General features: G+C 50.6%; 5 protein-coding genes across 5 annotated transcripts, besides 1 other annotated feature; 2 read left to right on the forward strand and 3 right to left on the reverse strand.

The window, feature by feature from the left end:
* Nucleotides 1-13,279: part of a sequence feature (contig 1.110 1211..298245(1)) that runs on past both edges of the window.
* ANIA_06625 (uncharacterized protein) lies at nucleotides 598-4,014 on the reverse strand (the record flags this gene model as incomplete). The annotated part of the gene is made up of 1 exon (XM_659137.2): nucleotides 598-4,014. One exon carries the CDS (start codon nucleotides 4,012-4,014, stop codon nucleotides 868-870), a length of 3,147 nt encoding a protein of 1,048 aa, XP_664229.1. The 3' UTR covers nucleotides 598-867.
* Nucleotides 5,902-6,792, reverse strand: ANIA_06626 (Mpv17/PMP22 family protein; the record flags this gene model as incomplete). Its single annotated transcript, XM_659138.2, has 3 exons — nucleotides 5,902-6,087; nucleotides 6,259-6,585; nucleotides 6,631-6,792. 3 exons carry the CDS (start codon nucleotides 6,790-6,792, stop codon nucleotides 5,938-5,940), a joined length of 639 nt encoding a protein of 212 aa, XP_664230.2. The 3' UTR covers nucleotides 5,902-5,937.
* ANIA_06627 (Signal recognition particle receptor subunit alpha) lies at nucleotides 7,289-9,380 on the reverse strand (the record flags this gene model as incomplete). Its single annotated transcript, XM_659139.2, has 3 exons — nucleotides 7,289-8,757; nucleotides 8,846-9,098; nucleotides 9,159-9,380. The coding sequence occupies 3 exons, from the start codon at nucleotides 9,378-9,380 to the stop codon at nucleotides 7,322-7,324; spliced, it is 1,911 nt and encodes a 636-aa protein (XP_664231.1). The 3' UTR covers nucleotides 7,289-7,321.
* ANIA_06628 (protein transporter YIF1) lies at nucleotides 9,523-10,823 on the forward strand (the record flags this gene model as incomplete). Its single annotated transcript, XM_659140.2, has 3 exons — nucleotides 9,523-9,931; nucleotides 9,994-10,557; nucleotides 10,608-10,823. The coding sequence occupies exons 1-3, from the start codon at nucleotides 9,644-9,646 to the stop codon at nucleotides 10,821-10,823; spliced, it is 1,068 nt and encodes a 355-aa protein (XP_664232.1). The 5' UTR covers nucleotides 9,523-9,643.
* Nucleotides 11,799-13,204, forward strand: ANIA_06629 (60S ribosomal protein eL14; the record flags this gene model as incomplete). The annotated part of the gene is made up of 5 exons (XM_659141.2): nucleotides 11,799-11,815; nucleotides 12,057-12,234; nucleotides 12,304-12,441; nucleotides 12,537-12,800; nucleotides 12,911-13,204. The coding sequence occupies 5 exons, from the start codon at nucleotides 11,799-11,801 to the stop codon at nucleotides 12,968-12,970; spliced, it is 657 nt and encodes a 218-aa protein (XP_664233.1). The 3' UTR covers nucleotides 12,971-13,204.

Raw genomic sequence — 13,279 nt, forward strand, 5'->3', positions numbered from 1 at the left:
TCATTGATTGATAGATCACACGCACTGATCACCACTCATCGGGGTTCTCAACTGGGCTGCGAGTTCACGCAACAGTAAACTCAAAAACTGGTTTATCTGAATCCTTGCGTTGCCTTACGGCGGCGGATGCAGTGTGCCAGTAATGCGAACGGCCAGAGTCTGGAGAAGGCGGTAGGTTGGAGTTGGAACTGGAAGACGCGAAGAAGCAAGCGAAGGATCTATGGACCCCAGATTATCCGTACCTTGTCGATCATCACCTTCTGACCGACTCGATCAGTTTACGACGCAAACGCAAGGCCGTTGAATTCATTAAGAGGGCATTACACCATGAGCTCCTAGATGGGATTGCAGCGCAGAATGTAACAAAGCCAGTCCAGGTTGACTGGGTTATGAATCGATTAATAGCGGAGAATTCGCACCTATCTACTGTATCATCTCATCAAGAGTCAGGATTTGGCTGTAAGGACAGTCGATTTATTGTCTGAATGAGTCCATGGTCCACGTCACTATAGAAACCAGATTGACCTGGCCCCGACCGACATTTGAGAGCTCGCGCCTAGAGATACCACTTAGTGCCTAGGTGGCAGACGAATATCCACTGTATGTACTCCGTATATTTCTCATAGATGCTATATGAAATGACAAACTGATATATACACATTACACTTTTAGGGTATCGAATCAAACTCTTTGACGCCGACCGAACGCTGAGGCTGGAAACATAATAAACGCTGAAGCGCTCAACCCGACGAACAAGAAAGAAGGAAGAAAGAGAGAAAGAAAGAAATAGACATGGCGCGTATCTCTTTGCATCATGAACGAGAGAAAAGGAAGTGCCAGTGGGTTGGGGGTAGGCAGGTAGGTAAGCTAAGCCCACCTCCATCCCGAACCCATCGCCTCCTGGCTATGCATCACCGAGAAAAGGATACTATTTCTTGGCTCAGTCGATTGTCCAGATCCGATCAGCCCGGGCGAGGGATAACCATTTGTACTCCGGCCCATATCCAGATTCTGCCTCTGATACTCCTGGAGAAGCAGAGACACCGCCGCATTGGGGTTAATCCCCTCGCCGGTATCTGTGATCTTGAGCGCCCATTTGGCGTCTTCCTCGGCGAACCCGAGCTCGCAAACCATCATCTCGATGGCTTGGTCGGCTGGGTCGCGAATTTGCGGTGCTTGGACAGGAGGCCTTGGTGGGCAGGCGTTGGTGTAAGGGATTTGAATGTTGTGCGTGTTGATTGGGGGATCTTGCGGTGGTTGAACTGCCGCCGCCGGTGGTGGCAGTGGAGTAGCTGCTGTTGATGCTGGGGTTGGTAAAGGCGGCACGGGTTCTTCGGCTTGTTGTCGGTAAAGTGGATGTGTAGGTGCACCGGCCAAACGGTTCATGATTTCCGCATAGCTGGATATCGGGCGTTCTTCGACGTAGGAGAGGTCAGCGTTCTGTGCGCGGCGGTTACGGAGCTGCTCGGCATAGGCGGCTTGACGGCGACGGTGCAGCTTGCATATGACGCTGTTTGTTGGGGAAGTGTTGCTGCAGCCGGAGTGTCTAGTAGGGTTTGAGTCGGTTTGGCAGACAGGTGACATTCTCTGGGGAGAGCGTTGGCGGTGTTTGTATGCCTTTGAGACAGCTTCACGGAAGAAGATCGAGCGGCTTGCGTCAGCAGCTTCCCATTTCGTCAGACCCAACAATTGAGCGCGCTGGAAGATTTCATCGGCGTTGTCGACGGTTGCGATGGAGCCTAGGGCAAGGACGGCGGAGAGGCCCAATGTGAGGATGTAATATGTCCATTCCTCTAATGTTTCCTCCTCCTTGACAGGATCCTTCTCCGCCTTATGGCCATTGAATACACCTACTTTCCGCGCTGCCTCGCATTTGCCGTGGATTGGCTGCAGCAGAACCCCGAGACAGGTCCAGATCTCCATCATGTCGTAAAGCTGGCTATGTGAGAGCCCACCTAGGTTGCCGCGGCCGAACCCTTCGGGAGGCTCAAGGAGCACGTTGTTCATACCGAACGGCTCACTTATTGACATGGTGATCGAGGCATGTTGACTCGTGGCCAAGACGCCGCCATTCAACCAATCTATCTGTCCAACGACATCTCCCTCTCGGCCTTTCCCACATCCAAAAATACGGCAGAATGTCCAGAGTCTCCAAAAAGCATTGTCGATCTCCTCCGCGCGGGCGTCGTCTATGCCTGACAAACCACGCACAGTTTCTGGACGGAGAAAAGTAGTACAGCGAGCAAGAATGAGTCCCTTCAGTCTGACAAGCGTATATAGGTCGCGGGTGTAGCGGTCGAGGTAGGAAGAGGGCGTATACTCCGGGACTGGAGCGTCCAGGTCAAACAGGACCTGCCATTCGCTGGCCCAGGGCGGGCTCATTTCGCGCAGCTCCCAGGCCGGAGGCGACATTTGGAAAACCGTAGTTTTGATCAGGTCGAGCTCATTTTGCTTGAAAACACGGTAGAACTGCCGATTCATAACAGCAAAATTGAACAGGTCCGGCAACGAGCTGCAATGTCGCAAGAGCATCAGGACTATCTCATCAAGAAGTGTGGCCGGCATCTGCCCAGAGGGAATAAAAGGGGGAGGCACAACCGGAGTCTTAATTTGCTGCTCGGGCAGACCGGCGTCGAGCTCGTATACGACTATCGGCGCCGAGTCAACATCCATCTCGCACATCGGCCCGATAGCTTTCGCCGCGGCAGCGTTCTTCGACATCGTGCCCCCGAGGTTTAACGAAAATGTTTTTCGGGGCTTGGGCGACGCCTTCTCAGTTCTCTGGGTAGCTTCCACTGTAGTTGGGACTTTCACTGATGATGGCTTCTGTCGCAAGCCTGGTGATCGCACTTCTTGTGTTTGGAGACGGGGTAATTTCAAGCGCAGCTCACGCTCACTGCTGACCGACGCTGGTCTTTGAGGAGGGGGCGGTGGGCTGAGGAAGTCTGTGTCAGTCGATCCAAATGCGTCATTTTCCTTTTCCGAGTCCTTTGAAACCGCTACTGTTGATATAGCGACCTCGTGGTGGGCGTGTTTGCGCTCAAGTCGACCAACAATGTTGGAGCCGCTCAGGGAGCGGAAATGGGGCCGGTCCCTCTTCTTGCCAAAGCCAGGCACGCTGAAAGAGAGCCGGCCTTTGTGGGGTTTCTTGGCATGTTTCATTTCCTCCTCCGGCGACAAAGTGGACAACCTAGGCTTTCTGCTCTTTAATAGGTCATGGGGCGGGCTGGGAGCAGAGCGTGAGGGAATCATATCCATATTACCTCTGCTCACCTGCAGGGGTATATCAATATGTGGCAGGGAGTTTTTCCGTTCCACAAGACTATCAAGTGCATTCTCGAGTTCCTCTGCAGCTTGCGACAGCGTCGGCTGAAGGCCGTGCGTTGGCGCAGTCGACTCGACAATCTCGGCCAGGCTATCCTCACGAATCAATGGCGGTTGCGTCCTCTTGCGTCGGATTGAGAGTGGAGCCATTTGGATCGGGGGTTCGCACGGTAGCGGCTTTTCCCGCACAGATGGCGATCTTGACAATCTCCGCGACAAGTTCGTGCCGGACCGATGCACGGATATCTCGTCAAACACGCCTGCCCTGATGGGAGAGATGATGGAGAATGCGTCGGCAGACCTGTAAGCTGATGCGGAGTGTTCAGACCCTAGACTGGTGATAGACGATCTGCGGCTATAGCACGAAGAGGAGTCATCAACCAGTTCGTCAGACCATAGCGAAGACGCCCCTGTCGCCGGTTCAGAGGCGTCTTCCTCGGACTTGTTTTCTCGAATATAGACAGTTGCCGTGAGAGAGCCATGCAAGTATTGCGGCTCTCGAGGACTCGTAGGGGAGACAAGCGAGAAATGCGACGACAGTTCTGGGAAAAAGCGGGTCCAGCGTGTTCCTGACCAGGACGGCCTCCCTTCAAGAATTGGCGAAACATATATATCATCATCATACAGACTGCGTTCCTTTCTTCCTTTTCCTTCTGCTGCCGTAACAGGAGGATGTGTATTCCGCCTCATCGCTGGATCTGGACCGAAAGATCCATGCTTATATAAAGCGGAACCGCTCATCGTGAACGAGTCGAGTTTCAGCTATTCTGAATATTGGTCCTTCCTCCAAAGCTGGCTTGGTGTCCCTACTTATTCCAGCCTACAACCATGATGGTCTCGATCCTTTAGTGTCGTCGATCCCTTCCGTCGCGAACTATGTCGACTACTATCGCCCAGGGCTTTGGGTGTACCCTGATTCCAGACGCACGCCCCAATAATAGCTAGGGCTGGACACTGGGCCTGCAGAAAGGAAAGCGAACTCGTGTTTATCTTTGTTGACTCGATCCGTACAAGGCAGGGACAAAGGCACGCAGACGCACGTAGGACAAAGACAACCGCACTATACTGCAAGCTCGAGACTATCAGCGCACAGATCCGGTCACACAGATGTTGGTATACCAACCTTCATTCAATGGCTTCAGTAGCACGCAGATCGGACAGGTGCTTGCCTCTTTCCTTGCTTGCTTGCACTCGTGCAGAGAGGAGCGAAGAGCGGGTGAAGGGGTGACGCGAAACCGTTTTGTGAGTGAGACGAGGAAGATGCAGAATAAGAGTATTGTTCCCGTATTAAAGATAAGCTCTGATGGACCCTCGTGTCTCTCGTGTCTTCTGACTAGGCCGGTCGTGGATGGCCCGAGGCCACTTATGCAATTACCATGAAGATCCCTGTGACGGTAATCAATCGTTGGGGTCGGTTTCTGTGCTGACTCTACGGAGTACTCTGTGTTTTCCAAGACTAATACGACTATACGTAACCCGTCCTGGCTCCAAGATTTCATTATATAACTTTGATAATAAACAATAACCCCATATCCTGTTCTACATTCACTCTAATCAGCATCTCAACCAGAGTTCTCTTCAGCGAAACCCAAACTCTCGTCTCAGTTCTGTTCTTTTCTTCAGCCATTTTTAGCCATTTTTAGCCATCGATCGGCACCCGCTGCACCGCTCACTCCGCCCTCACTGATCAGTGCTCACAGGGTGCCGTACAGCCTTAGCCTTCAGCCACCACAGGCCAAACCCCCAAATCCATGCTTGCAGCTCGTATTCCCATTATGATTCGTTACCATTAAGAATGCTGTCTTAGTTCAGTTAGTGTAAATTCCGCTCCCAAAATAGCCCGCTAGTGTTAACTCTTAAAGTAGTGGTAGTGGGCCACCCGTGGGGCTGTGTTGAACAGCCTTCTTCAGTATACGACTCTCTAGTTAGAGGTGCTGCATTCTGTTCTCTATACTAAGGACTTCGCGTTATCATTGAGGTTCACTTGAGAGTTAGAATGGGCTACGTTGTACTAGCTCGGATAGAGTAAGCATTTACTGCTTGGTTTACTGCTTGGCCACGATCGGGCTTGGTGTTGTTTCAACTATCAGCCTAGTAATGCGGTCTTACCAACGCTCTTCCCAACCCCCAATCCAACAATGATGGAAATAACCGATGAGTTTCTGAGTTTGCTAAGCAAAGCGTGGCTTTCTTTAAAGAAGAATGGAGATGATTGGAGATGCAAATGCCAGACGGCCTCAAGGGTCATTCCAGGCATTGGATACTGGCCCAGACCAGTACATGACCCTTCAGTCCAGTGGATCGTGATTCGTGTCTATCAAGTAGTATACGCCGATTATGCCTTTCCTAGTACTCTGGCCCCAATTCCCCAATCCAACGAACCCACTCTTGGTCCGAACACGGAGTATCCCGACGCAACTCTCGGTTTCCTTTCTGACAGGACGTCGTTTTGGCCCCAGACTCCATCCTTGGCCATGCACGGCTGCACCCGTGACACAGGAAATGACATGACTGGAGAATGGAATGAAGATGACAGCTTCTGTTGATAGGAAACCCTCCGATTCCACTGCATTGTGCCGCGGGACAGGCGCTGGCTCATGCCCATGCTCATGCTCACGCAGCCATGAGACTGACATAAACGCCCCATACGACACCGAATAAATTCCCAACTAGGAGGCGCTGGCTCGCGGGGACAACGGTGAAGTTCAGAATCGAGACGAGCGGCCAGAACTTGAGCCCTGCGAGCATATAAGGCCAGAAATTCTGTGACGGTGGTCAGATATGTTGCTTGCGTTATACAGAGTGCGCCAGGACTAGCATCCAGCTGATGAGTCGGACTCCTGTATCGTCACTTCACTTCCAACCGCTACGGAAGGCCCCCGAGCGGAGTGGACAGATGGGAAAGAACGCGGTCTGGGGTGGACAGTCACATACATTCATTATCTCTTCCTTGATGACTTCATAATTTTGTCCGCGCAAGATACCCATTGTCACAATAAAAGCAACAGTATTCCAAGCGCCACCAATAAGCTGATCTACGACTATTTTCGCCACGATGTTCTTAACATTGGGTTTTGGCTCGGGCTTGTCCTTACTCTTCCCTTTCTCTTCTGTTTTCTCTTTCCCTTTGGGTGGTTGCGTCTGCTGGGTTCCGGGAAATCTTTGCTCAAGGCCCTCAAGCCAGAGAAATGCCAGCGGTGATAGAATGAGGGCGCTAGTGGTAAATTGGAAGAGTACCTGGGAGTCGAGCTCAAAGGGTGTCTAAGTCGCGGAATGTCAGTCTCGCCTTCGCATCTAGATACGTACGATATTCTGCATCTTTTGCAAAGAGAAGACCTTAAGAAATCGGGGACAAGGAGTAGTACGCACGCCCTCTCGATACGAAGTGATACCCTGCGCTAGCACATTCGAACTGGCGCTGATCAGTGCGGCCTGTAAAGTGGCCTTTGCGATAGGGGGCAGCGCCATACTGACTCAAGTAGAGTGGTCTCCAAGTAGTAGGAACGGTGAGCTATCCAAAATCGTCAGAAACAAATTCAAGACTTGTCAAGGGCGTGGTTTGAGAAAGCTCGTAGGTGGTTGCGCTCCAACGTCTCGAGAGTGGGCCCCGGGAGAATCTTCAGGTGAACTAGAAGTGACGTACGTTAGGAGTAACTGACTACTTTCTCTGAGCAGATGAAGAAGTGAGTAAGTTTCGAGCGATAGGGAGGTGATATAGGGGAACTTGGAGAAGACCGGTGAACGAAATGATTGTTTTTGTTTTCCTTGCTGCAATCGCATGCAACGACACGTAGCACTTCCATTAAACGGGCTCGGTCCGCAATATATATCTTGCTATTTTACCTACATAATACCACTTCTGAATCTTGATACAATGTTCCTTCTCAACAATAAACGGCATCGGTCGCTCTGTTGCATTTCTTAGATAGGGACTAATCAAGAGCATGAGCAATGACAAAATAGTGGTTTCCGAAAGCTATCGGTAAATCACGAAAGATCACTTCATCAAGAGATTTACGGCCCAAGGCACACTGAGCCCTCTCAAATCACCATAATGCTGACCAACGCCTAGGAAAACAATTGGAATGCCCGTCGCATGCACCATGCTAACAAGAGTTCCAACCATGTCGCCAACTGTATCGCACTTGCTGATAATGAATCCGTCGAGGTTTCTCCCCGTTCCAAAGGCCTGATTGAAGTTGCGTGCCTGCATCACACTGTCGGTACCAACGAGGGCTTCTCCAACCATGAAAATCTTGTTCGGCTGAGCGAACTTGGCGAATTTCTCCAACGAGGACATGAGGCGCTGATCATTGTGACGACGGCCAGCGGTGTCAATCAAGACAACGTCGAAGTTGTTAGCTGCACCATATTCCACCGCGTCTTTGGCCACATTTGCAGCGTCCTTGCCGTAGCCCTTCTCGTAAAGCTCCACTGCGCCAACATTCTCACGAGCACTGAGCTCTTTCAAATTTCGAGCATGAACGCGAAGCTGCTCAACGGCTCCTGATCGGAAAGTATCGCATGCAGCAATCAGAATGCGGTAGTTATTCTGTAACAAGAAGTAACAGATTTTGCCCAGGTTTGTTGATTTGCCAACGCCGTTGACACCCACAATTGATATCACGTACGGACGTGACGTGCCCTGCTTGTTCGCTTTGGTAACGGTGTCAATCTCATGAAGGAGGTCAAGGGACGAGGTGGGCGTAAGGATTTTGCGCAGGGAAGATTCCATCGCCGACTTTAGTGCAGCATCCACACTCTGAAAGTTGCCCGTCTTCTTTCCAACCAATTCCTGCTTGACTCCCTCGCACAGCCGGACAGCCGCTTCCCGCGCCACATTCTTCTTCAAAAGATGGTCTTCCATCGCCTTCAATGGTTTCTCCAAATCAGCCTCAGTCAGTATTTTGCCGCCAACGATATTACGCAGCAGACCACCGATGGCGCTGAATCCGGAACCGACAAGCCCTGACGGCGCGCTAGAGGTGGCCTTCTTGTTGTCGGCATTCTCAAGGATAGAATGGACTTCATCGCCCAAGTCTTTCAGGACGAACTGGCCTTTGCCAGTTCGGCGACCCCAAGACTCTTGCGCCACGGCTTCCACTGTCGGTGCGACAGCATCATCTGCCTCAGCAGGCGCGGAGTAGTCAAGGACTCTTCCATCGTCCTCATCTGCGAGTCCATCGGCGTCCCATACCCGTAGCTTCTTCCCACTTTTTGGTGTCTTTCCTTTTCGAACCTGCTCGTCACCAGATGAGGCAGTCGCGCTTGCATTCGCGGCTTTACGTGCCCGGCGAGAAATGCGGCCGCCAGGACCGGCTTTGCCTGTTAGTATGTGGCTCGAAGAAGGCGATGATAGTCTAGAAATATCTGGAGTTTGTGGCGGCGAACCCTCGTCGGAGGTTGCCGCACTAAGCGCAGCTTGAGGCTGCGCTTTGAGGTAGTTAGCACATATGTCAATGGGAGATTTCAAACTCAGACATGCCTTTCAATAGCCTAGGGACAGGTGGTGGAGGGGGACCTCCATTATCAGCAGAGACGAGCGGGTCTTTTCTGGCTTCCGCATCTGCTGCAGGCGCTTCAGATGCGAAACCAGCAGTGGCGTTGTCTTCAAGCTCTTGCACTTGCTGGTCAAAATACTTGTCAAAAGGATACTGGACAATCCTAGCCCGTTCACTTTGCAGCTGGGTCTTGTATAGATCGACAAATATAGTCGATATATTATCCAAAAGTTTGTCAATCCAACCGAGGTGAAGAAGCGACTGGTATACGGCCTGGATGGGTTGTGGCGTTAGCAGGCTGTCAATGTGCGCAGCATTATAGATCATACATACCACGAATATCAAATTAAAATCCTTTGACTTCCTCCATTTCAATGTGTACTTCTCTTTCTTAAAGATGGGGGAAACGCTGTTGGTTGCGTTCTGAAGCTGCGCCTTCTCCTCGATAAAGACGTCGTTGACGAGGCTGTTGACAACATGGGCACCGACTGGCGCGTATGACTTGGACCATAAGACTACCCCGGATGTAGACAGAATCTCAAAGGCTTCGAGCATCTTGAAACGAGGACTGCTGTACAGTCTGTGTGGTGAGCTTGCGGTGTGGGGAATACTGTGCGGGCGGCGAAGATCAGATCAAGGTCAGCTCCGGGCAAGAAATTAATCCCAGTGACCACTTCTCTCTCCTGCTGCCTTCAGCCACGTATAAACACCTCCCACTCTTTCAACACACAATTATTCCCTCCACCGGATCTAACCCTCAGTCTCAAATCTAAACAGCAAAGTTCAAATTCACCAGTTGGTTTAACAAATTCGTCATTATGTATCGCCAGTCTTTCGCACCTCCCCCGGCGCACTCGCCTCCGCTTCATCACCCTGTGCCTCAGCATGTCTCAACTGTACCCATGATGCGTTCGCCGCCTCCTCCAACATCTCAGCAACCGCAATCCTCGGCATATGGCAACCCTTACCAGCCGGATATCGCACAAGGCGGCAGTGGGACGTATGCCCCTGGATTTGGCGGGTTCATTAATGACCCCACGGCGCAGATGGGGTTTCATATGGGCAAAACTGCGATGGCGGCAGGGCAGGAATATATGGAGCAGAACGTAAGCTTCCTTCAGGAATTTGATTCTATATAGGTGTCCTGCTAATTGGCATCGGAAACCAGTTTAACCGCTACGTATCCATTCCAGCCCTCAAGCACTACTTCAACGTCTCAAACTCCTACGTGATCAATAAGCTGGGGCTTGTGCTTTTCCCATGGCGACACAAACCATGGTCTCGACAGCAAGCACGTCTTACCACTGCCTCGACCGGGCCTGATGGCCAGATTTCGCACCAGCAATATTCGTCCATGTTCCTACCTCCGCGTGATGATATCAACTCGCCTGACATGTACATCCCTGTGATGGCCCTTGTCACATACATCCTTTTGTCGGCTATGTTGGCGGGTTTCCGTGGGAACTTCCACCCAGAACTCCTTGGAGCGACCACCACCACAGCAATCGCGGTCATCGTATTCGAAATCATCTGCCTGAAGCTCGCCATGTACATCCTCAGCATCAACAACGACTCCCAATTGGTAGATCTGGTCGCATATTCTGGCTACAAATTCGTCGGAATAATCGTCACCCTCGTTGCCTCCGAGATCCTGACTCCTGGGAGGGGAACAGGTAGCTGGGTCGGATGGGTAGCATTCATCTACACGTTCCTGGCGAACGCATTCTTTCTTGTAAGTTCGATCAGCACTGTGAGTCTGAAACTTGCTAACCTGACCCACAGCTTCGTTCCCTGAAATACGTCCTTCTGCCCGACTCCACAAGCGACTCATCTATGCGCACCGGCTCAATGCACACCGTTGCTCGCTCTCAGCGCAACCGCCGCACGCAGTTCCTGTTTATCTACTCCTACGTCATTCAGTTCATCTTCATGTGGGTGCTCAGCCGTGAAGGGCCGTCAGCAACTGCTTCGGCCTTGGGCAACGGAATTTCGTCCTAGAATTTTACGGCTGCTCCCAGTTGCACATAATGATATACACGGACTTGATGAAATGCGAATGCATCATAATGTAGAATTTAGTTTGATTGTTGGCGGTTGGCATCGTTCGCTATGTACACGCTGCATGAATATACTTTGTCGCTGGCGTTACAGGACAGTTTCAAGTATACAGGTATGAAACTGTAGGTATACTTCATTCTATTTGGTTACTTGCAGGGTTGTAATTCGCCCCGGCTAGAAGATTGTTAAACTTACTACTCTGTACGGCGTGTTCTGCGACACCTACGTCGTTGTTTCGAATGCCCAAGCCCCGAAGGCTCCATAACAGCTGTAGTCTTTGAAGTCTAGACTCCATTACCAATACCAAACTTCATATACATGTGCAAAAGTAGAACGCTACTACTAAATCTACAATAATACGAGACTACAAGGCCCCAAGGCCACAAGATTGAAATGCAGGAGCAGATGGAAGGGGATCAAAACATAGTTGCATGAGTCATGTCTTAATATATGTAAAATGAGAAACCTAGTAAGACCAAAGTCAGCCGGAGTCGCCAACAATGCACGAGTGATATGTGTTGAGAGTAAGAGTTCCTCAGAGATCTTGGTGATTAAGGATATATCATTGCCAAAGGCATCAAGTACTATCTAGGCATGATAGGTTGTAATCATCGGACGGGGATAACGAAAACTCAGGGCGAGCGAACATACCCATTAGGGTGGGATAGAGTGAAAAGGTAGTCATTCGACTTAGGTATCTGCTTGAGGTCTTCGCTAGTTAGCAGAAGAATAGACCACATTTGAGTGACATAATGGCGAAGTGATGAAATTATCAGAATATGTAAGAAATTGAATATCATGCGACAGTGCTGTATCGAAACTCCGGCGAGAGCTTCACAGACACCGTGTCAATCGCAAATTACCGCATCATGTAGAAGGGAGAAAAGACAATAGGTGCCAACATACCAGTAAACAATGGGCCTGAATGCAAGGTATAATTAGTTGGTTTATGATTACCGTGATGAGGATCCATCAGCCATCAAGGTAATAGAGCTACCATCAAGCTCTGGAAGCTCTGATAGCTTCATAAACTTGACGGGAGTCGAGTGTTTTGCTGTTGAAAAGAACTGTAAAAAGAGAAAAAGCATGCGATGATCGTTGCTGGAAGTTAAAGCTGCAGAAACGGAAAAAATACATGTTCCGCTAAACGCACTAAGCCTCTTCGGGCGGCAGCCCTAGGCCACACCGCACGGAAGACGTTGAGAGCTGCTACTGGCTGGTAAGCGAGTCTGTGGGCAACACCGAAATTCGCGATCCGGTCAGTCGAGTGCGAACTTGTGCGTTTTGGACGACTTCGACAACCCCGACTTTCGACAACAATTTCCACCACCCCTCCCCGGAACTGTCGACCGTGAGTGTATACGCGCCCTTTCGCTGCCGTGAAAACTGTCAACTGAGAAGCCTATTTTTCACCATATAGGAAGCCTTCGCCATGGCCGATATCGATGTCAAGATTGCTCAATGGAAGCTTGTTGAAGTTGGCCGCGTGGTGCTAATCCGCCGCGGACCCTTCACCGGCAAGCTGGCCACGATTGTCGAGATTGTCGACCACAAGCGTGTACGTTTTTGCGATCCGGAACTCTGCGACGGGAACATTTGAACTTGAAGGAGGATCTATGATGAATGTGAAATTGACTAGTGCGGCGACAATAGGTCCTGGTCGACGGCCCTTCCACTGAGGAGGCGAAGATCGTTCCTCGTCACGTCCTCCCTCTCTCTCACGCCACTCTCACCCACTTCGTTATCCCCAAGCTCCCCCGTGCCGCCGGAACCGGTCCCGTGAAGAAGCTCTGGGCGCAGAACGAGATTGACGGCAAGTGGGCTAAGAGCTCCATTGCTCAGAAGGCGGACATCAACAACCGACGGAAGAACCTGACCGACTTCGAGCGCTTCAAGGTCCTTAGACTCAGGAAGCAGGTACGTTGCGATATGGCTTTTAATCTATCAAATGGCGCTGGAATATGGGGCTTTTGAAATATAGGAGCCGCAGTACAGTTTAGTATCAAAGGCTAACATATGACATACAGGCTCGTTTCGAGGTCCAGAAGGCTCACGCCAAGATCAGGGCAGCTGCTCCTAAGGCTTAGATGGTTAATGAGGCTCGGTGCATAGAGTGAAGGGGTATCTGGGACGGTTTCACTTTGCTGAGGGTTTAAATTCAGCAACTCGCTGTATGCATTATCATTGACAGCATAAAAATGACTTAAGAACACTTGATATCCTGACAAGCCGTTGAATCTCGTAATGTTATGTCAGGGCGTCCTGGCATTCTGCTGGGTTTGTTCTACATACTGAAATGCGGGCAATAACTATTTTCCCCTAAAACAAATCCTATTTCTTTAAATATCATCAAGAAAAGTGTAATCTTTAGAAAGGAAAAAGATCTAGATTGCGTG

Source organism: Aspergillus nidulans, chromosome I, assembly GCF_000011425.1.
Source record: "Aspergillus nidulans FGSC A4 chromosome I".
Taxonomy (NCBI): Eukaryota; Fungi; Ascomycota; class Eurotiomycetes; order Eurotiales; family Aspergillaceae; genus Aspergillus; species Aspergillus nidulans.